General features: G+C 46.5%; 1 protein-coding gene and 1 non-coding gene across 3 annotated transcripts; both read left to right on the top strand.

Annotated features, from left to right (window-relative positions):
• Positions 1-98: 98 nt before the first annotated feature.
• Positions 99-24,658, top strand: LOC120827457 (neurabin-2). 2 transcript variants are annotated; one of them, XM_040190346.2, is made up of 15 exons: positions 99-334; positions 4,882-5,259; positions 6,404-6,600; positions 6,679-7,026; positions 7,136-7,807; positions 14,463-14,595; positions 14,990-15,110; positions 15,680-15,784; positions 15,932-16,067; positions 16,598-16,741; positions 16,829-16,882; positions 17,040-17,171; positions 18,483-18,580; positions 18,691-18,787; positions 19,031-24,658. In XM_040190346.2, the coding sequence occupies exons 2-15, from the start codon at positions 4,962-4,964 to the stop codon at positions 19,082-19,084; spliced, it is 2,589 nt and encodes an 862-aa protein (XP_040046280.2). In that variant the 5' UTR covers positions 99-334; positions 4,882-4,961; the 3' UTR covers positions 19,085-24,658. The 2 variants fall into 2 exon arrangements, with proteins under 2 accessions (XP_040046280.2, XP_040046281.2); XM_040190347.2 differs by having other exon boundaries at positions 220-804.
• On the top strand, positions 12,278-12,350 carry trnaa-agc (transfer RNA alanine (anticodon AGC)). Its single transcript has one exon. It is a non-coding gene; the product is annotated as a tRNA-Ala (tRNA).
• Positions 24,659-25,276: the final 618 nt, after the last annotated feature.

Raw genomic sequence — 25,276 nt, 5'->3', positions numbered from 1 at the left:
ATTCACCTGATGGGGGGTGAAAGGGTATGAGGGTAGACGGGGGGCTATAAATAAGGAAGTCAAATTAAAAAAATAGGATGGGACAAAGGTAAAGGTGAGAGGGTGTAAAGTGGAAGGAGGAGGAGGAGGAGGAAGGAGGGACGCAGAAGAGCAGCAGAGGAGCGAGAGAGGGATGGAGGAGAAGGATGGGAGGGGGAGGGAGGGAGAGAGGGAGGAGCAGCAGAGAGCCTGGCACTCGGTCTGTTGTCTCGCAGGAGGAATCAGCAGCAGGACAATGGACTGTTTCGGCCACGGATCATAACGGGCCGCTGCTTCGGACACACCGGAACACGAGGTATGGATGCCGGCGCGCGGAATCTCAGGTCCCCGCGTTAAAAAAAAAACAATGAAGAAAATACTAATGAATAAATAAAAAGCAGTGAAAGGCGAGAGGCTGCGGGGAGGAAGCGACGCAGAGCCGCAGACAGAGGAGACACCGAGCAGGCCGGTGACACGTTACCGCACAGACGCGAGCCCGAGGGCTCCTTCCCCCGGGACGACCCCCCGCAGCGGGACCGAAACACATCCGGAACGCGCCCGCCTCCTTCGGCTCTTTTCCCCAAACGACGCCGCGACCGAACTCCCTCGCCGATCCCGCTGTTTTAGTTTCTCGGGCTCGAGCGTCGAGGCGAACCTCGCTGCAGGATGCGAAACGGGGACGGTTTGGACACCCGGAGGTCCTGCGGACATTTCGGCTGCACGAGTGACTCATCAGAGCCTTTTTAGTTCAAGTTGGACAGGAACCCAGCCGCGGGTCGCCCCCTGGTAAGGTGTATGCGAACGGAAGGGGAACAGCGGGGCGACACGCGAACAACGAACGCCAGCTTACGTTCTAACCGTAAACCTCCCGGTGACCGTCCCTCTTTGTGTGACCTGCACGCCGGATTCACGGCGTCCGGCTGCTCTCGCGGGAGACGCGTCGTCCGCGTGCTTACGGAACATGTCGCGCTCCAAAAGCCACGCAACGATAAAGACATGGCGTTTTTTTGCTCGGAGTCCGGCGATAGCGGCGTATGTCGTGAGTGCGCCAACAAAGCCTCTCTTCAGCCAGCGGCAGCGCGCACGGTGCGCGCGTGCGTGCGTGTGTCTCCCAGAACCCGTTGTTCGAGTAGACGGGATTCATTGTAGGAGCCTCAATGTGGCTTCTGTGTGACGCTGCGCGCACACGCACACACACACACAGCCGGGGAGATGGTGCACGCAGACTTGGGGACTCTCGTCTGAACGCGCGGGCACATTACGCGTCCGCGCGGAGAATCCCACAGCGGCGGACGCGAGTTCGCGTCTCAATCGGGACCATTATGACCATCATCACACCCGCAGGCGTGCACGCGCAGCTCCAGGACGGGATGAAGGTCGTCGATGCCGGACGAACCACCCGAACACGTCTCACAGCGTCTGCACGCGCAGAGGCGGTGCGCGCGTGTGTAGCCCGTATTTAGTGAAGGGAGGGGCTGTTTGCACGTCAAGATATTACAGGTCAATAGCCGTGTACCTCCATATGGTTATTGGTGCAGGCAGTGATGGTGTTGTTTTAGATTGTGTTGGCCTGATTGAGACTGTGTGTATGTGCCATTCGTAGGAGGAGGAGGAGGAGGGGGAGGAAGGCAGCTCTCCCTAAATGCACCTCGTTCTAATCTGGTTACAAAACAGAACCGAGGTGCACAACGTTATTTGATGGACCGACGTCTGCTTCGGGTTTTTAATTCCAGCGCTGGGTTGGCGGTCGGATCCGCCGGTTCAATGTGGTCAGATGGAGGCCGATTTAGCTTGTTTCTGTGGTGCATGTCAGGTTTATGCACGTCAGAAGAGGAGGACGGAAATAAGGCCCAGAGCACTATCAGCTCCGTGTGTGTCTGTGTGTGTGTCTAGAGGCGTCTGAAAGAGTTCTTTGCTTCACAGACATTTGCCTTTCTTATAAGATCGCATGATCAGTGTGTGAGAATTTACTATTCAGCAAGACAGTGTCACAGGACCTCCTGTGTGTGTTTTGGTCCCTTTGTGGTCAGCGGTGTCATCAGGGGTCCATGTGGGCCCCATGCAGGCAGGAACATAACCGGGTCCTACCTAACTTCCCCCGGTTGCCCCGTCAGCACACTTTCAACAACGCTTTGCTTCATTTCATTTACATTTGACCTATGAACGGTTTTGTTCCGTAACAACGCCGCCTGTGTTTGTATCCAGTCCGTGAGAGCGTTGCCATGGAAAAGGATGCAAGGAAACTTTGGTTGAAGTTCACTGCATGTTGGAATGAGGTGCCCCTCGCTCTCTTGCTTCCATCAGGGCTTCTCTCTGCTCACGTATCGTGCATGGTTGTGCACGTGAGCTAAGCTATCTGTTGTGCTAGTCCGCTAGTGGCAGCTGCTCTGCACTGCCGTTACCGCGGTGACCAACGGTGTAAAATCGTGGTAAATTAGCTCCAGCTAAAGGTTGTTTTAAAGCTTGTAATGTCTGCACTGGCTCTTACGCCGACGCAACCACAGATCTGAACCTCTTTATTATGCTTTGATGATGAGGAACTCAACACGACATCAATTAGTGATGACATCATACAAAGCTGTGATGCGGGGGCCCCTCATTTGGGTGTCTTTGGTTTAACATAGTTGGAAAATTAGACTCTAGTTTTTGGCTTGTTCAGACTCAGAGAAACAAAGTTCAAGGCAAGACGGAACACGAGCAGACTACCGCACATCGTGTCAGTTGTACCTTCACTGATTGTTGAATCAGGCTGTGTTATTGCAACGATGTCGGTATCAGAAACCTCACACTCTGGGTGTGAATTTTCACACAAAACCCACAGGAAAAATGAAAGAAAGAAGGACGCTCAGTCCACATTGGATAAAGTAATCACCTGAGTTGCAAAAGCCATTGATGTTTCGTAATGTGGAAAGTATCCGTTTCATAACGCGCTCGTTCAGAGCTTTGTCCTGGGGCCACGAGGAGGACACCTGCCCAGAAAGGGCTCCTCAAGGCGAGGAACATCATCAACTTTGGTCTACAGGACAAAACACCGGGGGAGACGTTATTGTTTTGCACGGTCCTGCGCTTGCATTTTTTAGCTTATGATACCCTGAAATATCGCATCGTAGACTGTCTACTTCATTAACTGAACCTTTGTAGTACTGGTAAAAAAAAACAGACAGATAAATATTACTGGTTGTATTGACGATCAAGATTTGACTTAAAAAATCAATCAATTGAAATGTGCTTATTATTTATCAAATAATCCAGCGTTATGTACTAAGTTAAGACAATTCAAGTACTTCACTGGACTGTAAAACCCCTGAAAAACCAACTTGGTATTCTGCAGTCAAAGACATCCGTAAAACACATTCGGCGGATATGATTTCCAAATGGCCGTGTTGATCGACCTGCGTGGACGCGCAGATGACCGTGGATTTAATCAGCAGAGGTATTTTGCCGGCGGTAACGTTGTTAGCGTTACAGGCCAGTATCAAGTCTCACACCAGGGGGACGGGCTTGCTCCCGGGGGGGGGGGGGGGGGCAGACATTTCTTTAACAGTATCTTGATGAAATAAGCATTTTTCTTAAGCCCTTCATACAGACATTGATTACAACCTGCCGATTATGGTCTCAATGAGTTAATATCCATACCCGGTTTTTACGTTTCTTTATACTTCGTCATTGCAAGACGCAGAACGAGAATCAAAGCCCGATGAAAACATCCCACTTCACTGTGAAGCAGAAGGCAAAAGCAGTCAGCCGCCTAATGGGATTGTGATCATGAGAAGGCAGCTTGATACCTGGGGAGCGTCGGAGGGGGGGTCGGGGGGGTTACGGGGGGGTCGGGGCTTCTGTCTTCCCGCGCTGACTTTGTCACAAAGTAAGTTTGGCATTTGCAGAAGCAACATTGAAGAAGACACACACACACACGACACGTGAGGCGAGGTCACAGTGCGTCAGCGTTTTAATTGGATTATTTTGACAGCTCCCGGAGCGCCTTGTGGGTGTTATGAAATGAACAGCGATGTCATCATCGACAACTCTGTCGGATTGGTCATTTTCCGGCGATTCTCGGAGGTTATTGATGAAAATTGTGATTGGGGCACTTGAATGAAAAGGATCAAACTTGAGGCAGAGACACGGCGTTTTACTCTTCCTGTGGTGCCGCACAATGTGATCTTCATCTTTTGGTAGGGTTGTAATGGAAATTAGCAGTTGAGAGCCAAAATCCAAGATAACGCTGATGATGAAAGCTGAGTGTTGAGAAAGTTACTCCAGAACAAATAAGTGAAACTTGATTGGTCTCAGTCAACTAGTCGGTTGTTTTGGTCTTGATTTATTACTATTGTTTTGAGTCAATACGTCTTGTGTATTTCAGTATTTGCAGTATTTACAATAAAGTTATGAGCATCTCTTATGGATTTAAATTTAAAGTGGTGCTCATGTGCGCTTCATTTCACAGCTCTGTCAATAAAATCAACTCAGCGATTTGTTGAGGAAATCATTTAATTGTGTGTCGATTAAGATGTTCTGAAGAAGGGTTAAGAAGTAGAAACCTTCATGTCAGGTAAACCTACTAGTTTGAGGTGCGGACCGTGAACCGCAATTTCAATTTGATGGTTCAAAAACAGCTCCGAAACAAACTGCGTATCAATTTTGAATGCTGATAATGTTCTTCTTGACTGGAATGTGAATAATTTATTTAATTGATTGATAGACGTTGTTTTCATCAAGCAAAAAGAGCATAATTCACTAGTTTTCAATTTGAATATCTTTAGAGTAGAAGTTGATGTTCAATTTCATTCGTTCTCTTCCATCTTGGGCATCCGTTATGATTGATAACATGTCATTGAACCGGATGTGATCTGTGTGATGCAGGAGGTCAAACAGCTCCACGATGCTGCCGTCCCCGTCCCTGCTGACCTGCTGTTCCCCGGCTGGCATCTGATCTACCAAACATGATGAAGACCGAACCCCCGGCGGCCCCGGGGGGCAACGCCGGCAGCGGGAGCGCGAACCTGCGGAGTCCCTCGCCCCACCGCAACGCCTACGAGGCGGGCCTGGCGGCGCTCAAGAAGGCCACCGACCACCTCAACAACGCCGCAAATGGAGGCGCTGGCCCCGCCCACAAACCCGCCCCTCTGCCTCGGCCGACCGGGAGGGGACGGAAATACGGTTCCAATGTTCACCGCATCAAGAACATGTTCATGCAGATGCAGTCGCCTGGCGACGAGGAGGACGGAGACAAAATGATCGGTAACTCGTTTGGTCATGGTCTTTAATGGACGTTGTGAGGACAACTCAATGACGTCCACTAGTTATTTTCATTATTATGTTACTAGTTGGTCACCCACAATTTACATTATAACTCCTAATCTCCAATTTGAACCCAATTCAGGCTTTTTCAAAGACCTACACGCAGGTGTTCCAATGATAGGCTGATCGACCGGTGGTCAGGCGGGAGTTGGGTGGAGTTGGGTGGAGTTGGTGGAGCGATGTTTGGAAATGAGTGTTCACTGATCATACCAACCAACACACAATTCAGTTGTCTAAAAACATCAGCAATTGAGGCAAGGCATGTTGTCATGTTGAAGCACTGTATAAGTGGCCGTAATGAGAACAATATTTTGTAGAGTTAGTTTAGATACCCTTTTTTTTAGCCTTTCAAAAAATGTTAGCATGCATATTAGCATGCCCGGCTGACTAGCTTCTAACTGCTTTGTAACCTTCTGAGGCTAAAAGTTAGTGCATTATTTGCTCTGCTCATGTTTGGGGATTTTAAAGCAGCGTTTCCAAAGGGACCTTTGATTTACAAGAACAATGCTGCGTCGTCTACATTGATCCACCAGTGGAAACCTGTCAGTGTTTTTTGGCACTTTGCAGCCATGGAGCGCACTATTAGGACTAGCTAGCTAACGCTATCTTAAGTAGCTAAAGTTAGCTGTCCGCACCAGACTGTCTCTGAAATCATTTTGGTGTAACTTCAACGAGAGTCGTAGATAAGAAAAATAACGTCTTGAATTAACCAATATTCCTTTGTTCAGTAATCATTTCCACAGATCCACATATAGACAGAGAGGAACAAAAACAACACCAAATTCAAACCTAATTTTACATGTGTGATTGTGATACTGTGTGCCATTTAGAAGAAATTAAATCAAAATAGACAACAGAGAAACTATTTGGGTTTTGTTCTTGTATTTTTCGCAATCATTTCTATCGGTATTGATTCTACTCGGACAACCAACGTAACTGCTGCAATGTGGAAGATTAATACATTATCACTGCCCCGAAACCCAATGCGACCAATGTGGTGTGAAACTGGAATGTTTTCCCTCTTCCTTTACCCTTTTGCTCGTCACAATCTTTCGATCTGAATTACCTCCCTCGTCACCGCCAGGTGTCGAGCAGTCGGTGAAACTGTCCCTGCCGAGGGCGTCCAGCCTCAATGAGAACGTCGACCACAGCGCCCTGCTCAAGCTCGGGGCCACGGTGTCCGAGAGGGTCAACCGCTTTGACTCCAAACCCGGCGGAGACGGTGGGGGCTTCTCCAAACTCCAGGAGACCAGGAGGATCTTCGAACAGCGGACTCTACAGGTAGGAAGGACGTCTGCGGTACCTTCTTGTTTATTCTCATTCTGACTCAAGGCCGTGACTGACTGGTGCCTCCTCCAGGAGAAGCAGGCCGCCACCAACCGGATCTTGCTGAAGAAAGAGCGCGCATCGGGCTTCCAGGACAGCCGCCTCGATGTCGTGGCTCGCTTCAACGGTTCCACTGAGGCTTTGGACCGACTGGACGACCCCCCGGCTCCTCTCCCGGCTCCTCTCCCGGCGCCGGCTCTTACCGCTGCCGCAGCTTCAGTTGGGCCTGGAGACGCCGTCAGCCCCACCGTGAGCCAGCTCAGTGCGGTATTTGAGAAGACCGACCCGCAAAACAATGTCGCCCTCCCCCAGCGTCGGTCAGGCCCCGCCCTACCGCCCAAGCCCAAACCTCCAGCCAGAACGGAGGCTACCGGAAAGAAGGTGAGAAGACTTTTCTCGATTTGGAAATAAAAGAACATCACAAATTTTGGTAGAAACAGAAAGCTTGTTGGAGGAAAAACAGGATTTTTTCTCCTTGTGTCTCTTTTAGGGGAAAATGCTCCCTGTAGGTAACGAGGACGACGAGGAGATGTCGGCTGTGAGCACTCAGGCAGAGGAACAACCAGGAGAGACTCTAGAGAGGAGCATAGGGGAAGAGATGGCCAGCGAGGAGAAGAAAGGCTTCATACAGTCAGGAGACAATCTCCCCAACTCTTCTTACTCGTCATCGTCCTCCTCTTCTTCGGGAATCAAGCCAGAGTCGGAGCACCGGCCGACAGCCACTGAAGCCAGGGGCTCAAGTACGGTGGCCGCCCCGGAGCGAGACGGCTCCACCGGGGGTTCTGAGGCCGGTGCCAGGCTGGTGCAGGCGGAGGTCCACGCCTCGTTGGAAAACGGGGAAAAAGAACCTCCGGGGTCTTCTCCCTCTTCAGAGGAGGAGGAGAAAGGAGGGGACTCTGAGAGGAGGGGCGAGGAGGAGGATAACGATGAGGATGGCTCAAGGAAAGAGGATTACTCGGAGGGCGACCTGGTGGATATCAGCGCGTACAGCGGACTCGGGGAGGAGGACTCTGGGGGCAGCCAGCTAGACGACGAGGACGATGAGGAAGATGAGGAGCCCTATCAGCCGGAGACCAGCTGCTCCGAGATCCCGGGTCTCCCTGAGGAAGAGGAACCCCCGCCACCAAATAGGAAGATTCAGTTCAGCACTGGGCCAATCACAGTGAGTGAGGTTTTGCCGGACTTAACATAACGTAAATAGTCTCAAAGGGTGGTCTGAGACGTCCAATAGCTGATTCGCTAAATTGTATGTCACACATTTATATCTTTAATCAGCAATTGGCCAGACTGCTTTATAGACCCGCCTCCTGTGGGCCATTTTTGCGTGGCCCCAGCGCTGCCAAGACAGGCAGACAGGACGTGCAGAAAAAGCATCTATTTTGGGCAGATAAAAGGTTTTACAAATATAATTGGGTACATTTGATATCTATAACACACAAATATATATTTTTTGGGGGGTTGGTCAAGGAGAGGCGCTCACGGAGGCCCAATGGCCCTTTATCGACCAGCTGACCACTGGTGAAAAGCTGATAAATATTCAGATTTATTCTTTGGGGGAGATATCTCCATCAGTCCATGGAGAAACCTGCTGAAGAAACAGCATGTTCAATTCGCCGTGCGTTCGATATCAAAGCATCTTATTCATTACCTCGCTGCATTATCGTCGTCTCTCTGAGGAAGTGTGGCGTCAACGAGACGACTTCATTCTGACGCAAAGACCTCGACCAGCTGACCGCTGCAGTGAAGCTGGGGAGGAGGGGGGGGGACGAGCACTCAAGCACAGAAAAAGCATTGTGTGAAATCAAGACCTACGCCTATGAGAACACACAAGCGCACATGCACAAAGTTTAAGCTAGAGTCAGCAGGAAATACTGTGGTGATGTTAACGGAGGAGGAAGTCGGTGCCTCTTTTCAATCATTTCCTTTCTCTCTTAATCTCTTCTCTTTAGCTTCCACGGTATTGCAGATAGCTGCACACATGCACATCCTCACTAAAGATATTTACCTGTCCTTCTCTCTAACTTTATTGTATAATGACAAGATACCAACTGTCCTGTGTAATATTTCTCAATGTCCACGTATGCAGGCGGCAGAAGATCATAAGGAGGAACAGGTGTTATTTCTCAGTCAGGAAGGAATTCTTAACATTTCCTTGGACATTTTAACCACTGACCTCTTTGGCAACAGTGCGGCTGAAAGTCGACTGGTAGCTTGAGGCGGTGCCGTTTACTACCGTGGCAACTGTTAGCCTTAGCTGCCTAGCGATAAAAGTGTTCTCTGATTCAGAAACGCAAAGCATCCCCACTGTGGCAGTCATGTGGTTTCTAATCGCTGTTGAAAGTGTTGATGAAAGTGTTCATCACACTATACAACAAAACACTGTCACATTCTCCTCGGAGATGAAGAGAACTCCTTACACTTCCTCAAAAGCAAGGTAATGTACAAAAGCCTGAAAATAATAACTCATGCTGTATATTAACTCTGTCATGGAGCAAAAAAAATACTGAGCCTTGGCCGGTTGGTAATGTTGTATATTCATATATGTCTATTTAGAATAACAGCAACAGAAGTGGGAAAGAGAAATCAACTAGTAGTGACGCCGCATCCATGTGGATTCAGGTAGACGGCCGATAGCAGACGGACAACTCACATGATTATATGTTGCTATGGTGATAAAATAATAAGAAATTGAATAACTTTACTGATTTCGTAATGCGTGTAGCTATAAAATACAGTATTATTTCGCCTACTTAGGCATACTTCTCCCGTGCGAGGGACACTCAGTGGTACATTTTGTGGTTGATATAATATATAGATATAGACAATACATATTTTAACTTTTGGACGCCTACCATTACCGCAGCCGCTGTTGTCTGCTGGTGTTACTTCATTTTACCGGCCTCCTCTTCTCTGCTGAAATGATGTCTGGTCTTTTGTGTGAATGCAGCATAATCATTACCTTCATTTATTTGTTCAAAGAGGTTCCCTGTACATGAGACAAGCCACTTTGTAACGCACAGGAATGAAATACACAGACGCAGAGTTTCAATACGTTTTTATTCTGCTATTCTCTCAATATATTGTATTCGACAGTCACATGGAATACAGATTATTGTAACGGTCACATGACTTCAAAACGGTAGCAGCATGCAGCATGGACTCGGAATGGCAGAATATGAAGTGAAAGGAGAAGGAGGGAGCATGAGACTCCCTGCCTGGACACGTTGGCCGCTGTTACACAATTTCTAAGCTGGTTGGTGATTGTCGTTGACATCACGAGGGCACACACGCAAGAGAAACACTGTGGGATGTTGACACTTTTAAGAAGCTCAAACATGTGGCTAAAGGGTGATAAAGGATCAATGACAGCCGGGCGGTGCTGCTCACACACACACTGGACCGGGCCGAGTGCTGCACAAGGCCGCCTCTGTGCGTAGGCGAAAAAAAGCTGCTGGAATGTTGCTGGGTGTGTTTGTTTTCCTTGAAAACGCACGTGTACTCTCTCTGTCTCTCACACACACACACACACACACACACACACACACACACACACAGAAAAATATACGAGGGCAGGGGAAGCTGATTGATAGGAACTACAAAGTGGAGCTTTGTGTGGAAGGCGTCACACCAGGGGTCCGTTTGAAGAAGCGGGTTTAGTGGAAACAGAGTTTGTTAACCATGAGGTGAGGGATGTCTTGTCCGTTTCACAAAGGGAGGTAACTAAAGCTCAGGGTCGGTCACCATGGTAACTGAGCCTGTGATTCTAACCTGGTCGGGAGCAGTTTTCTTCAATAAACCTGGAGTTTCCTTCACAGTCTCCTCCCTCTGACAGCAGCCCAGCCAATCACACAGCGGCTTTCATTTCCTCATTCATTCAAGTACTCTGTATCAGGCGGATTTAAGCGCAGTTTCCACATATGAACAAAATAAGATGTTACGTTAAAGACCGAAGTGTTTTGTGGAACATGGCGCGTACTTTTCTGGACAGTCCTGTTGATGAAGAAGCGCTTTTACTTCGCAGGGTGTTAAACACGTTGGGAGAGAATATTGAGGCCTGATTAGGTATATTGTCATTTCCAGATGTCTACTTGTTTAAACGGTATCATTTTTCTTCACAGTCGATCAAATATGTACATGACCTCACCCGTCCTCACAAGTAACGTCACTCATCGTGGACATGTTGTCACATACAAACACATTCTTGTGTAGAATTACCTTTTCTGCAAACGTCAGTTTCCTTTACAGCATTAGAATATTAGTAAAGCTGCTGTATGCAGAGCCGTGAGAAACGTGTGCGTCGCTCTGAAACGTCTTTTAAACATTTTTGTTCCCTGGACACGAACCAGTGAAGCCATTAAAGAGGAGTTCGTGAATAAAACACATTATAGGTTCAATACCATTGTACCAGTTTTTACCAGCAATATTGTTGTGATTAAATATGAGCAAATAAGTGCATTTCAAGCCTGTGTGTAGTGCATTCTAACGAACAGTGTAAAAACTGGGAATTAGTGAAACGTATGGATTATGATTAGTGTGAACATTAAATGTTAACTGACAACACTATATTGGAACATAGTCTAATCTTTTGCTGCAGTATCGGTGTTGCTTTTCTTTCTAATTACGGGTTCATAATCGTCGTACGCTTGCATTAGTATTTGCAGCTCAATAGGGGGTGAATATATTGTTTGTGGTGGTTGCCATGGTGAATCGTGGTATCATGGCTCCATTCGTGCTGCCTTCATACTGTGGCGCTGCACGCGCTCAACTCTGCGTCAACCTACTCCGAGTTGATTGAACCAATTCTAAACAGCTCAGGGTAAATCAACTCAGAGTTTAGGGTTTGACTCCGAGTTTGTTAAACCTCCTACTTGAAACGGACCCCTGGGGTGTGTGTGTGTGCGTGTGTGTGTGTGCGCGCCGAATAGCCAGTTGATCATCCTTTGACGGAGTTTAGGGACGCACCGGTTCCTGATGGAAATCATCAAAAGGAGAAGAGAAGGACTGCGTTTATTTCGGTTGTGGGCCTTTTTCATCACCACGCAGGTGTACGGTGATCATTTTAGGACATCCTCAGATCTCAGACAAAAGCAGCCGAAAATTTAAGGCGTGGATGGCGAGGGGGGCGGCGGGAGCGGACGCACCTCGACGCATCGATCGGACCCTGAAAGCACCGTCTCCACCTCACTGTCAAAAAGAACAACAGCGAGCGCGTAGAAAACTCCTTCGAGCGCGAGCAGAGATTCTCCTCGCGAGCAACGAAGTTCACGTTTCGCAAGCGAGCAAATACCTCGCGAGACGGACTTTTGCTCGCGGATGTTTGATTTTGGTTAAATTCTTAAGGTCATTTAATCATTATGTTTTGATCAGAGTTGTGATTAAAGGTTTGGGTGGGCCGTGAACGATTTTCATATTTCAAATTGGGAGTTTGGGAACCGCTGCCATGAAGGAAACGATTCAAACGAAACATATGTTGTGTACTATCATAGACCTTCTGCTAGTTTGTTAAGTCTGACTAGCTAGCAAACTTAGGTTAGTGACAAGTGGATGCATTCATTTTAAATGTTCATAAAAATGTCTTACTTTATTTTCTAACACTGCTTTTTTTATAGGTACTATTACGGGTTGCAGCAGTGGGGGATTAGCTCAGATGGTAGAGCGCTCGCTTAGCATGCGAGAGGTAGCGGGATCGATGCCCGCATCCTCCAAGCGACTTATTGTCGTAAGTAACTCCAAACTTATTGTAAGTCGGTTTGGATAAACGCGTCAGCTAAATCACATCTAATGAGCAGCTGTTTAATATCGCGCGTGTTGATGACGTGTTATGATGCTTCAGCAGTTTGTTTGTTTGTTGTGTCCATGGCGAACGCAGGACTAAACGTGGAAAATAACTATTTTGTAAGTTTTCTTGCTGTACCAGTTAAGATTAATTGATACTTTAGCTAATTCAGGAAGCTAGTCAACAGCTCCCTCATCTAGCTCTGACAAGTTTATTTCTGACAAGCTTTTGTCTGACTGAGGAAGAATGACGCCGTTTGGTTTGACGGAGTTTTGTGTGAGGATGACAGAGGTTTTTCTGAGTCTGACGCCTTCTCGAGTCTGACAATCGAGTCTGAGACCTGAGGATGTCCTAAAATGATCACCGTACACCCGCGTAGTGATAAAAAAGGCCCGCAACAGTTTCCTTCAGTCTACAGGAGAAAGTTGTTTTTATCATTGTATGATGAAGCAATGCAGCTAATTGTCACATTTTGAGAATTCGATCTAAAAGACTCTTTGCCTGAGAAATAACTTGAGCAATTTAACAAAACAGTTTGCGGTTTCATTCGCTCTTCAGATGAAGTCAAATTTCTAAATTGAAACTCTCGGTGCGGATGGTGTCCGACCTTCGGGACATCCGTGCAGCGTGAATCTGGCATGGATGAATGAAAATGGGTTCTCTAGATGCCGACAAGTCTCAACATGATAACATCACGCAGTGGTCTGTGATGCACATCTCCACCACGTCCCAAAGGTGCTGTAGTGGGTTGAGAGGTGGAGACTGTGGAGGCCACTGGAGAACAGGGAACTCATTCTGCTCAAGAAACCAGTTTGAGAAGTTACGTGACATGGTGCGTTATGCTGCTGGAAGGAGCCATCAGAAGATGGGAAGACCAAAGTGTGCCAAGAAAATACACCTCCACACCGTTAAACCACCACCAGCACCACATACAATTATAATCAAATGAAAGTCCAAGACTTTATAATTCAGTGTGTAAATGCTGATATTCTGATGGTGGATCAAGTCTACATATGGATCTTCTTGGTCACATGACCACAGCAGATCAGACTTTAAAGGGGCAGTGCAATGATTTTATGGTTTTACTGCACTAGTCGTTTCAGTGGGGAGTGTTTGTTGTTGTTGTTTGTTGTTGTTGTTCTGCTTGTCGTCTGTGATTTCATTGTGCGCTCTTGTGTCAGTGGCAGAGTAGTGATTGTGCGTACGGGGAAGTCTGTCGAGCCTCACAGAAACGCACCAACACAGCTTTAAAGTTACTCAACAGGAAGGGAACGCGACTACAGGAAACAGTTGAACAATCACGCCCTCTGACCCTGTTTGTGTCAGAGTGTGTGTGTGTGTGTGTGTGTGTGTGTGCGCGCGCCTCAGTCCTCTAATTCAAGGGACTCTGTAACCAGCACGTCCTACACAGAAAGTCCTTTGACTCTTTCTGTATGTCGTCTAACATACATTAGCATATCTGCCAGACAGGGACAGAGAGACAGAGACAGATCAGTGCCAAACTCACACTGGGTAAGCCTGTGGTTGCCAAGGAAACCAAAGCCATGTGATCACGGAGATGGCCACCCGGGAGACCGATGCGGCTGACCTTCCAAAGAGGGGGAGGGGCGTGATAGAGCTTACAGAAGGGATGGGAATGGAGGTGGGACAAAGTGGGAGACGAGTCACACTGCATGTCCCCCCCATGTGTGCCTCTTCCTGAGGACGGTGCGACATGAGTCCGCATGTGGTCCGGTGAGGACAACGTAGACAGTGTTGGTCTCTGCTCATGATGGGTGGGAATCAAGCGTACGTCTTCAGCACGCACAGCGCATGGATCAGGCACCTGGATATTCATCCTCAATGTAGAAAATAAAGTACAACATTAGAATAGAAAGAGGATGAAAACAAATAAAGCTGCACCAATTGATTTCTTTATGTTCTGGGACCAAGTGATTATAGCTAATCAATGTTTTTTTTATTAACTACATTTGTTGTGCAGCAGAATTGAACTGCAGTAAAGAGCCCCTCTGACCTTTCACCTTTTCACCCTTCGGCGCAGGTGTTCACCACCTACTCCAACGAAGACTACGATCGGCGCAACGACGACGTCGACCCCATGGCGGCCTCGGCCGAGTACGAGCTGGAGAAACGGGTGGAGAAGTTGGACCTGTTTCCTGTGGAGCTGGAGAAAGGTACATAAACACACACACGCACGCGCGCACACACACACACACCCACACGGCCTTACGACCATCGGGAGTCACCCAGTCAAGCCTCTCATGTAACCGACGGGGAGCTGGTGGACGCTCGCTGTCCCGCCAACAACCCTCATCCCCTCATGGGATTACACTCAGCGCCGATTAGCCCAATTAGCCGCTGGTCATTCTGAAGGTAATGGATTGGAACCGGCAACCCTCCGTGAAGGCTGCAGAGCCATGTGTGAGTTTTAGAGCATTGAGTGAAGAAGAGGAGGGAGATGAACATGTTAACGTGACCTAATGTGTGTGTGTGTGTGTGTGTGTGTGTGTGTGTGTGTGTGTGTGTGTGTGTGTGTGCGTGTGTGTGCGTGTGTGTGTGCGTCTCCAGACAGCGAGGGTCTGGGGATCAGTATCATTGGCATGGGTGCAGGAGCTGATATGGGTCTGGAGAAACTGGGGATCTTTGTGAAGACGGTCACCGACGGAGGAGCTGCACAGAGAGACGGCAGGTACCCTCTCCACCCGTCCTCCACCCGTCCTCCACCCGTCCTCGTCCACACGTCTCACGCAGAAAAAACACCAAAAAACTATAAATAGTGCCTTCGTTTTTTTTATCCGTGGATTGACACGCATTGTACACAAGATGTATTTTTGTGGTTAAACGTGACATGAGGGCATTATGGCGAGACCATGCCGGTGTTGGTAGTACGTGGGCCCCTCATAGCAGACCCTCGCATATTCTCTCCTAACATCGCTGCCCCAACATCGAACGAGGCTCAAAAAGTGCCAGAAGTCACAAATCTCCACTGCTAGTTATCCTTTTGTTACAATGTATTAATAACAATATGCATGATGTATCGTAGTTTTGTACAAGAAATGCAGCGTAAGGCTGAAATGTGTGTCTCTTGTTAAAATAAGACAAAATGATATAATATATGGAATGCATTACATAAAAAGCTAATAATCATTTTATAAAGCAGTAACGGCGTATTTCCCCTCGCGTGTTTAAAGTTGAAAAAGAGACTTCCTGACCCCCCCCCCCCCCCCCCCACATGTGCTCCCTTGTGTCTGTGTGCAGGATCCTGGTGAACGACCTCATCGTGGAGGTTGACGGGACCAGCCTGGTCGGCGTCACTCAGAGCCTCGCTGCCTCCGTCCTCCGCAACACCAGCGGCACCGTCAGGTGTGACACACACTCTCTGCGCCGCCGCCCGTCCTGCACACACACTTTGTTTTTAGCGGGTGCTGATTTTTAATTTGTAGTGCTTTTTTGTAGATGCTTTGTCGTGGACTTTACGTGTGGAATATTGACTTTTCTTTCGACTCCCAGCTTCGTGATTGGTCGGGAGAAGCCTGGGGAGCAGAGCGAGGTGGCTCAGCTGATCCAGCAGACCCTGGAGCAAGAGAAGTGGCAGCGGGAGATGATGGAGCAGAGATACAAGCAGTACATGGACGACGACGAGGAGGTGATGCTCTCAGGCCGACGACTTGGAACATCTGCAGCCGACGCCTTCGTTAGCTGCAGGAAGTCAAGAGGGGCTGAAGTGTGTGTGTGTGTTTGTGACAAAATGTCCGTCTGTGTGCCACCATGTGGCCGGGCACTTTTCAAACCCAGTCCAACTTCTCCACCTTGTGGTCAGAGAGGTTTGGACACTTCAGCGGGACGACTCTCCAAAACACTGGGGGCGAGTAGAGGGGAGTGGGGGCGAAGGTCCGGTCGTCCACTGGGATTAAACCCATGACTGGGGAGAGGGTGGTGGGGGAGGGGGGCTCACAGCCAACCATTGCACACATGCTGCACATTTCAGGCCTGATTCTGAAGTCAATTGAATGTCTCACCAGAGACACATAAAGGATTAGAAATCCAAAGGTAACGAAATGTGCCAGGCAGCACCTCTAAGGGGCCCGAAGCAGCATTATCCCCGTAACAAACCACTTTTACACTCATGGCGACAAATCGACGGCCATAATGCGTTTCTTGTCATCTTTCCTGCAGACGGGGGAATATGCGACCGACGAGGAGGAAGAGATGAGTCCGGTGTTTCCCAACTCCATTGAGGTCTTCGACCTGGCCGAGAACCAGGACACGCTGTCTCCCGTGGAGCTGGACCCCGAGAAGCTGGCCCACAAATTCAAAGAGGTGCGGGCGGCGTTGATGGTTTCGATGCGGCATTTCATTATTTGACTCCCAAGCTGGATGTATCATGCGTTTCTTTTCATTCCGCAGCTCCAGATTAAACACGCAGTAACACAGGCGGAGATCCAGCTGCTGAAGAGGAAGGTGAGAATGTTCAGCCTCCACGCAGACACAAAATACAGTGACACATCCAGCTAATCTAGCACCACACCGGTACCTCGTCTTGTTTAACGCTGGCTCTGCCTCCCTCGCACCACCTCCTCCTCCTCCTCCTCCCACATTCACACCCCTCTGCCTCCAGCTGGCTCACGCGGAGCAGGATAAGTTGCGCTGGCGGATGGAGCGCGCTCAGTTGGAGCAAAACATCCGGGACAGCAAAGAGAGGATGGAAAAGCTAGAGGGCTACTGGATGGAGGCGCAGTCGCTGTGTAAGGTAATTCAAGGCAGAGCGGACACGAGGAAGCTGTCCGTCGCCATGGTGCCCCATCACTTGGGATATGTGAGGTTTCACATTATTTTGCCCGTTGATGTGAATGGCACGAATTGCTGATTGGAAGTTAAACACCTAGAACTAAAACACCTATAATGAATATATAAATATGCGGTGTAGCCAAAAGAACACTCAGTCCTTACAAACAAAAAGGTCCATAATAAAACCCTGCATTCTATTATTCAATCTGAATCCAAGCCATCTAATCTATATTTTTCACTATTTACCGCAGGTACATATTTCCCTGGTTTTATATTGGAGGTATTATGGAGCACTGCCGTGTTTTATGCAACACGTCAGAATCAATGTAGCTGCTTTTCATTGAATTATTCCAGACTGTGAAAATAAGAATAAAAAGTTCCTTCTTATTTACCGTACAAAAGCTTTTTTTTTTGTAAAAATAAGAGTTGTATCTTAACAGACTAGCACGTAAAGGGTTACACTTCCGACATGTTCACTATGGTCGGGCTGAAGTCGGGTAAAATATTGAAGTCTGTTAGAGTGGAAAATATTAAATAATATATAATAATATGGCCATTTTTAGAATTTTTGTGCCAGCAAGACACCCAATGAACTTCTTTTAAAAAGAAAGTTTGACAGTGTCAGGATCTCCAATCCCCCCGAGTTGGTTGATGAGAAGAATCGCAGCACGTTGATCAATTAAAGTCAAAAAGTTAACATTTATTTAGAAGATAAAAAGATTACATGAGCAATTCTCCGCAGATATCTGGCTCTAACTATTGCTTGCAAGCAGGAGGTCAAACACAGCAGCACGTATCTCAGCGCTCGGTGTAATGGCGTCTCCGAGCAGTAAAAACGCTGAGTTTTTATACACATGTGAAGGACATTCTCCGTGCCAGTTACGAGAAGCTACAAAGCAGGTTGAGATAAGAACCCAGGTGAAGCTGAGGGTAGCACACACACACAAGATCCTCCTCAGTGGCCGGTGCAAATCATAATTAATTGACATAAAGTAAAAGATGTGGATCCGGAACTTTCGTACCGAATAAGATATGAACCAAGGCCATGAACAGAAGTCCTTTGTTGTTGTCAGGACACAGCTGCAAACTAACATTTTGTATCATGCTGCTCTTTGCACATCAGGGTCAAATACACGACACTTGAGACACGGCTTTAGCACAAACCAATGTTATAATATATTTTACCAGTACATGCATCTCACAACAGCTAAGATGTGATATAATTTCCCCCTAAAAGGTATAGATTGAAGGTTGTGTGATTTTGTGCCTGCAGGCGGTGGACGAACACCTGAAGGAAACCCAGGGTCAGTACCAGACCCTGGAGAGGAAGTACAGCAAGGCCAAGCGACTGATTAAAGAGTACCAGCAGAAGTAAGGAAGCAGAGATGCACCCAAGGACACCGAGAACACAAAAGAACACAATGCTTTAATGGGCTGTGTGTGTGTGTGTGTGTGTGTGTGTGTGTGTGTGTGTGTCGTAGGGAGATCGAGTTCCTGAAGAAGGAGACGGCTCAGCGTCGGGCTCAAGAAGAGAGCGAGGTGACACACAAAGAGGAGGCAGACAATTTACAGGAAAAGGTCAGTAAAACCGTTTCCTGTCTGCTCCTCCCTCAGAAAACAATACTGTTTGCTTTTACATTTTAATTAACAAAAGGCCCCATTTTCACTCCTGTGGATTATCTGTAGTTAATAAAAGAACTACATTTGCAGATGCATCGTTTATCCCCTTTAGCAAACAAGAGCCTGTTCATCCAGTCGGTGCTTTTGTGAAATTCAACTCGAAGCGTTGATGTTTTTACGGCTCTGTTGCTTTTTTCACAGATTTCCGACCTGGAGACCAAAGTGGACGCCCTGAAGACCCCCACCCCCTCCTAGACCGCAGCCACGTCCTACCTCCTGTCTGTGACCAGGAGAGAGGAGCTCTACCTTCATTCTGACCCGGGCCGTCACTTCTATTCCAATCAACCATTCGCTGCACGGACAGGTAGCAGGGGGGCGTGAGGGGGCGTGAGGGGGCGGGACTAGCAGGAAAGACTATTTTAAAGCAGAGGATCAGGATGGAAAGAAGCACCCGTTCACCTGACACCTGCCGGTGCTCCGTCAGCCGTTCCTTGGACGCTCCCCCCTCTGTGATTCCCAGAATGCTCCCCGTGTGTCTTCCCAGAAAAACCACATTCAACAATCCGTGCTTTCACATATCGGACGGTCCGCTTCTCCTCTCTTCAAATAAGACCACCTTCACCGGATCCAAACCCATTTCCCGAAAGCGCTTTAATTGAACAGGCTTGCCACAAAGTGCTTTTATAGAGTGACGGAGGTCACAGACGCGCAGGACCGCAGCGGATCAGCAGCCGACGGAGGTTATTTGATTGTTGTCGTGCTACTTTTAAACTAAGCAGATCGCCGAAACCGTTTCTTTGTGGACAAATGTGTTTTTTTTGTTTTTTTGTGGCGAGGGATTGATCGCACAAAACAAAGAACGAACACGGAGAAACGGCCACCGCCGTCTTTGAAAGACAAACTGTGACGTGGAGCCTCGCCAGTTACAACAACAACAACTTTGAATGGAAATAACCACCACCTGCGGATAGTTAAGTAATAAAAACTACGATAGAAGATGGCCGACAAATTTCTGATTAGTAACAACAAAGGTGCCGGCCTGGCCTTCTCTTTTCCTCCGGTGGGGGCTCTCCAGGTCTCAGCTGTGGTGGCGAACCGTTTGTATATCTTCTACACGTGTATTTAAAAGTGTTCAAAAGGGTGAAAGCAATTCCGTGGACGCGACCAGCCGGGGCGGCGCCGGTTGGTCTCTTTTCTATGGAGGCGAAGGGCAAACAGGGTGTGAATAGTCCAACGCGAGCTTCTAGTGGTGTTTACCGGCTGGCGTTTCAACCAACGTGATCTCCAAAACCTGTTCGTAAAAATGTATACGAAATATTTGACATAGAAATTCGTAACAATACATACTTACTGGCGGTGGTTAACCACGCCCCTTGAGTGAACGTCTCTCCGCCATGTTGGATTTTTTGAGGGGGTTAGTGTTAGTATTCTATTCTTACAATTTAACATTGATTTCTCGTTAAAAATGCAATCATAACACGTTTATTTTACATCGTTAGACTTCACAAAATGTATTAACGGAGTGCAGGTCCCCGCTCACTTTGAATAGGGTGACGTCATCAGTTAGGGTTAGTCCGTATTTATTTAGTATGTATCACTACGAATTGGTATCTTCAAGATTTTCGTATACATTTTTACGAACAGGTTTCGGAGATCAGGCTGGAACTACAGTACCTGTGGCTTCACATGCACGCCAGCGCTCTGTCGACGCGCTCGCGTACCAGACACCTGAGTTGTTGCAGGGATTTAAAAAATCTTATCCAGGTTTTTTTTTTTTTGGGGGGGGGGGGGTTTGAATATGTGAATATGTTCGTATTCTGAGGCTGTTTAGCGTACAGCTTCCAGTCGCAGTCCCCTCATAGCTTCATGAGCCGGGGCGTCATAAGAGATTGAATATTCACTTATCAGCGGAAAGGAAGGACAGCATCTCCAGAGGTCACTTTATCAGTTCTTCCATCGTTTCCTGGAGGCGAAACCGCTCAACAGCGAAATGTCTTCAGTAGAGGTGAACACCAGTCGGTGTAGCCAGAGTGCCAAAACTTATACTATCACGGTATCGATGTTATAGAGTTCACCATAAATCAGTATTCCTTTCTAATATACATAACTGGATACAAGTATTTCTGTTAATTTGGTTATTAGAGAATGTTGGCCAATACATGTGCTGAGACATTGAAGTGAAGTAGTTTGTGCTCTCTAGTTTACACATTTTTTGGCATCTAGGATCCATCTCCTTCTCCTCATCAGTTAAAAGTTAAAACATGATATTGACTGCTACGGAAGCAAAGGAAAGCCACGGTAGTTTCATTTCATTTTTGTAAAGCAATTGATTGAGTTACTAATCATTACATTACATTTTTATTTTTAGTTTAGTTTAGTTTTACTCTGACATCTATGTCTGAATCTAGTTGGCCTTATTTCTCCTCTTCATGTCATTAAAATACAAATAAGCAAATGAAATAAATAACTTTTGCTAAATGTTAAACTTGTGGAAAAAGAAAGAATTAGGGTTTACAAGTCCCCCCCCCCAAAAGCCCAGGGCGCGAGGTTTAAAGAAGTGCAACACATTCAGTGGTATTCAGGTTTCAACATTCAGCAGTGGTCGCATTTCAAAATTATCTTTTTAACTTCTAATGAAACCGATTGTATTTATGATGGTTTTCTTTGCTTCCTTATCGGCCAGTTTCATTATCAGTCAGGCAGTAATCGCTTAATAATAAATGGTATTTATTGAGCGCTTTTCAGGGTAATCAAAGACGCTTCACTGATATTTGAAATTATTATTGAGAGCTAGACATGAAGAGGTGAGTTTTGAAAACTCAATTTCAAGTTACCTACTTAGCTTTTTAAGTCTTGTATCAATCCATGTGTGCTGTTGTAGCCCACTAATCCCTAGCCAACTCTATTTGTTATTGATATATTGATCAGTATTGGTCTTTTATAATCAACTGGATGGTTTCGCCTCTAAGGAATTTTCACTAAACTAGATCTTCAGTGTTTTTCAGAAAGCTGCGTGCAGGTAAACACGCCCCACGTTCTGTATAACGTGAAGAGGGTCCCAGCGCCAGTATTATGAACTTAAATTAGTAATATATGCCTGACAAATTCCAAATATGGGTTGAATTCTAAAGTGTTGCTGTGGTCGTTAAAGGTCAAATCATTCTCTCCTGAACTCAAAGACCGCTAGAAGTTCAAAAAGTCCAAGACACATACAAATGGTATTGCTATTTAAACAATTTCTTTACTTTGGGTCACAAAATGTATTTCAAATGTATTTGGGTCCAATTAGCTGATGCAGGATTGTCATAATTTGTCTGTGGAAATAGAAGGCATTAATCCATACAGAACAGCTCTGTTTATCCAATATGACTATATCTTTAAATATTCTACTTTGACTACTACTCAGTAGTTGGTGATGACTTTGCTCATACTGCGTTTCCAAATATGAGGCTCATATTTGCGTGTGGATGGCAAAACGGTGCTGAGGAAGACGGTGTTTTGGAACGGACGTTCTGCTGCTCGTCCACTATGGGGATTATTGTGAGTTTGTGTATGTCTTTAGGGAGATAATACAGCTTGCTGGCAAGCTCCGATTAGGTTGTATTAATGGAAAACAATCAGAAAACAGTTTGATTAGACTATTCAGTTCCGCCAATAACAAATGCAGACTGAAACCAGATTTTCTTTTGCCTGGTTTCTACAGAATGAGGTTACAATGAGTGATTTTCCTCCTGCACCATCGTCTGGTCAAACAATTTCTTCTTTCAATTTGTCAAATACTTTGGTTTACAAGTTTAATATTCCCATCTTAATTGTATTTAGAGATGATTAGCAAACGTTAGCATGCTAACACACCCAAAACCAAGGTAAATGCGTGCTAAACACTGGCATGCTAACGTTGTCACTGTGAGCATGTTAGCACGTCGACATTAGCATCGAGCCTCAAAGCACCGCCTTGATAGAGCCACTGCTGTGGCTGTAGACTCTAGTCTTGCTCTTATTATAAAATATTAAAAGTAATATTTTCATTGTTTTTCATTTTGCAAACATAGAAAAGCACTCACAAATATCCCTCTCGCATTTAAGTCGCTCGATAAAAACGTTCAAAACTAATGTTGTACTTCCAAATCGATAATAGTTGTTCTCAGAAACAGTTTTTGTCTTTTTGAAGGTATTTGCTCCCGACCTTCACCTCTGACCCACAGGAAGGTATCAGTGATTTTCAGTGACTCATGACTGGTTCCCTCCAGAAAAAGCTAACGAGAATCTTTCATTATCTTTATGAACTTTTCACAGGGGAACACCACTTCCAGGGTTTTTAGCGTGAATGCAATCGGCAGAAGGGAGAAGCTAACGCTAGAATCCAACTCCTCGCCTCTTTAGCAACTTGTTAGCAAACAAGTTTTTAACACACGTAAAAATCACAAAACTGTGGTATATTGACTTTGACTCTTTAAAACAAAATTATCTCTTCAATTTGTGTTTACAACAGATTGAAAAAGAAATTTGACTTTGAGATGAGATGAGGGAACCAGGGAGTGCAAAAAAATCGCTGACTAATTTCCTGATTTTAGGACACCAATGAGGTACTGATACGAGTTAGACAAGGGGGGGTCGAGTAGTACAAAGGTTGAATAACAAGTATTAGTCCCGACACATGCAGTATATTTACAATGTAGTCCTGTTAGACGGAAGCAAAGGGGCTTTGAGAGCTGTTTCTTTTTGAGGAATCAAAATCAGCCATAAGTCACTTTGTGGATTTTCCCTTCTGAAGTATTTTTTTATTACATTTTCATCTCTTATGTCTAAACCAAATGTGAGCTGTGCATTTGCTGTTTTTATCACCAGGTCAGGTCACTTTAGGTAGAACATGTGAAAATAGGAAGCGCTCACTTTGCCTTGTTAGGACTCGCTGTCATTAGTTAACGCGCTGCTTTTGCCTTCACGAAGCCTTCCGACTTGCGCTAGCTGTAGCTGACTGTCACCATGGTTACCCACCAAGTCCTCCCCTCGCTTACGCCCGCCTGAAAAAAAACGAGTGTTTAAAAAGCGTTTGCCAGTGAGCACGATAAGGACAACCCGCCATGTTGGACAGACAGATTGTAGCACCACACCATTTAAACATTGATCCAGAGTGACGCCTTTCTTTCCACTTCATACGCTTCCCGACCGGTGGCCTCCCGAGCTCCTCTGCGCGGAGGTGAGAGGGTTTAGTGCCTTGCTTAAGGGTTAAGGATAATAGTTGAGGGTGGGGGGGGCGCTCGCCCACCCAGGTCACCAAAGCTCGACACTTGTCAGACCTCAGCGCATGTCGGCGAGTAACGCCAGACGCAAACGGACCGTTGTACTTTCTTGCACTTGCACAAGTTTGACCCCGACAACTGGCACATTCTGTCCCGTAACCATTGGCAACCAGTCTTTAAACACTTCAACCGTTAGTAGTATCAGCTCGTGCTGACGTGATTTTGAGAAACTGTGGGCGGGAGGGTTAAAAATGACGAAACAAAAGCACTACAAGCGGTTATTCAAATAGTTTTTTGTGTGAATTTTCCATCTGCTTAGTTCTGTTGTACTCCAACCCCCGAACTTCTTGGCTTGATTTCAAATACATTGACGACATTGGCGGGAGGTTTGTTCGACAATGAGCGGGGGCGGCGTGAGCGGGTTAATCTGAAGGCGTGGGACTCGACCTCACGGGTGCGTCTCAGGTCCAATAACAGATTTCTTTTTCTGCCTGGTTCTGTTCTGTAGTTGATGCCGCCATGTGTTCCCAAACAATACCTGTCTGTCAGCATTAATAAATAAACATGAGATATGTTGAACAAGAAACAAGTTGTTTTAAATCAGCTACGAGCTACTCTTACTTTACATCTGAATACTTCCAGTGAATCTGACTTTACATTCATGTAAAACAACTTCCATTACAAGTGAAGGTCCTGCGTTCAAGGGCCCACTCGAAGAGGTGGGGACATATAAGCAGCGTAGGATACTTAAAGGGCCAGCGCATAATATATAAAGGGATTTCCTTTGGCAGAAATAGATTTTAATATTCAGAAATGTGTTACAAGTGCATAAGTGTGTCATTTAATAACAACCATTGTGAATCATGATATTTTTTGTTAAAATGCATATGACACCTGAAGGCCACTGAAGTTCTCAGACATTTAGAAGAGATGTAAGTGAAAAAACTCCCATATCCTTTAAACCAGGGGTGTCACACTCATTTTAAGTAGGGGGCCACATACTGTCCACTTTGACGCGGGCCGGACCGGTCAAATCATCGGCGATGGTCGACGGGGGCTGCGGGCGCTGCTGCTTGGAGGGCCGCTAAATACAAATTAACACATTTTCAAAAAGAAAAGTGAAATATGTTCTGCGATAATATTGACATGTTACGCAATTCATCCTCAAAACACAGCTGTTGCTTGTCAGATGCAATCAAATGGA

This window comes from Gasterosteus aculeatus, chromosome 11 (assembly GCF_964276395.1).
Source record: "Gasterosteus aculeatus chromosome 11, fGasAcu3.hap1.1, whole genome shotgun sequence".
NCBI classification, from domain to species: domain Eukaryota; kingdom Metazoa; phylum Chordata; class Actinopteri; order Perciformes; family Gasterosteidae; genus Gasterosteus; species Gasterosteus aculeatus.
This window is presented reverse-complemented; position numbering and strand designations above follow the sequence as displayed.

Coding starts and splice junctions, on each gene's coding strand:
- LOC120827457 (XM_040190346.2), top strand. CDS start 4,962: ATGATGAAGACCGAACCCCCGGCGGCCCCGGGGGGCAACGCCGGCAGC. Junction 5,260..6,403: donor GGACGGAGACAAAATGATCG/GTAACTCGTTTG, acceptor CGTCACCGCCAG/GTGTCGAGCAGTCGGTGAAA. Junction 14,596..14,989: donor TCCTGTGGAGCTGGAGAAAG/GTACATAAACAC, acceptor GTGCGTCTCCAG/ACAGCGAGGGTCTGGGGATC.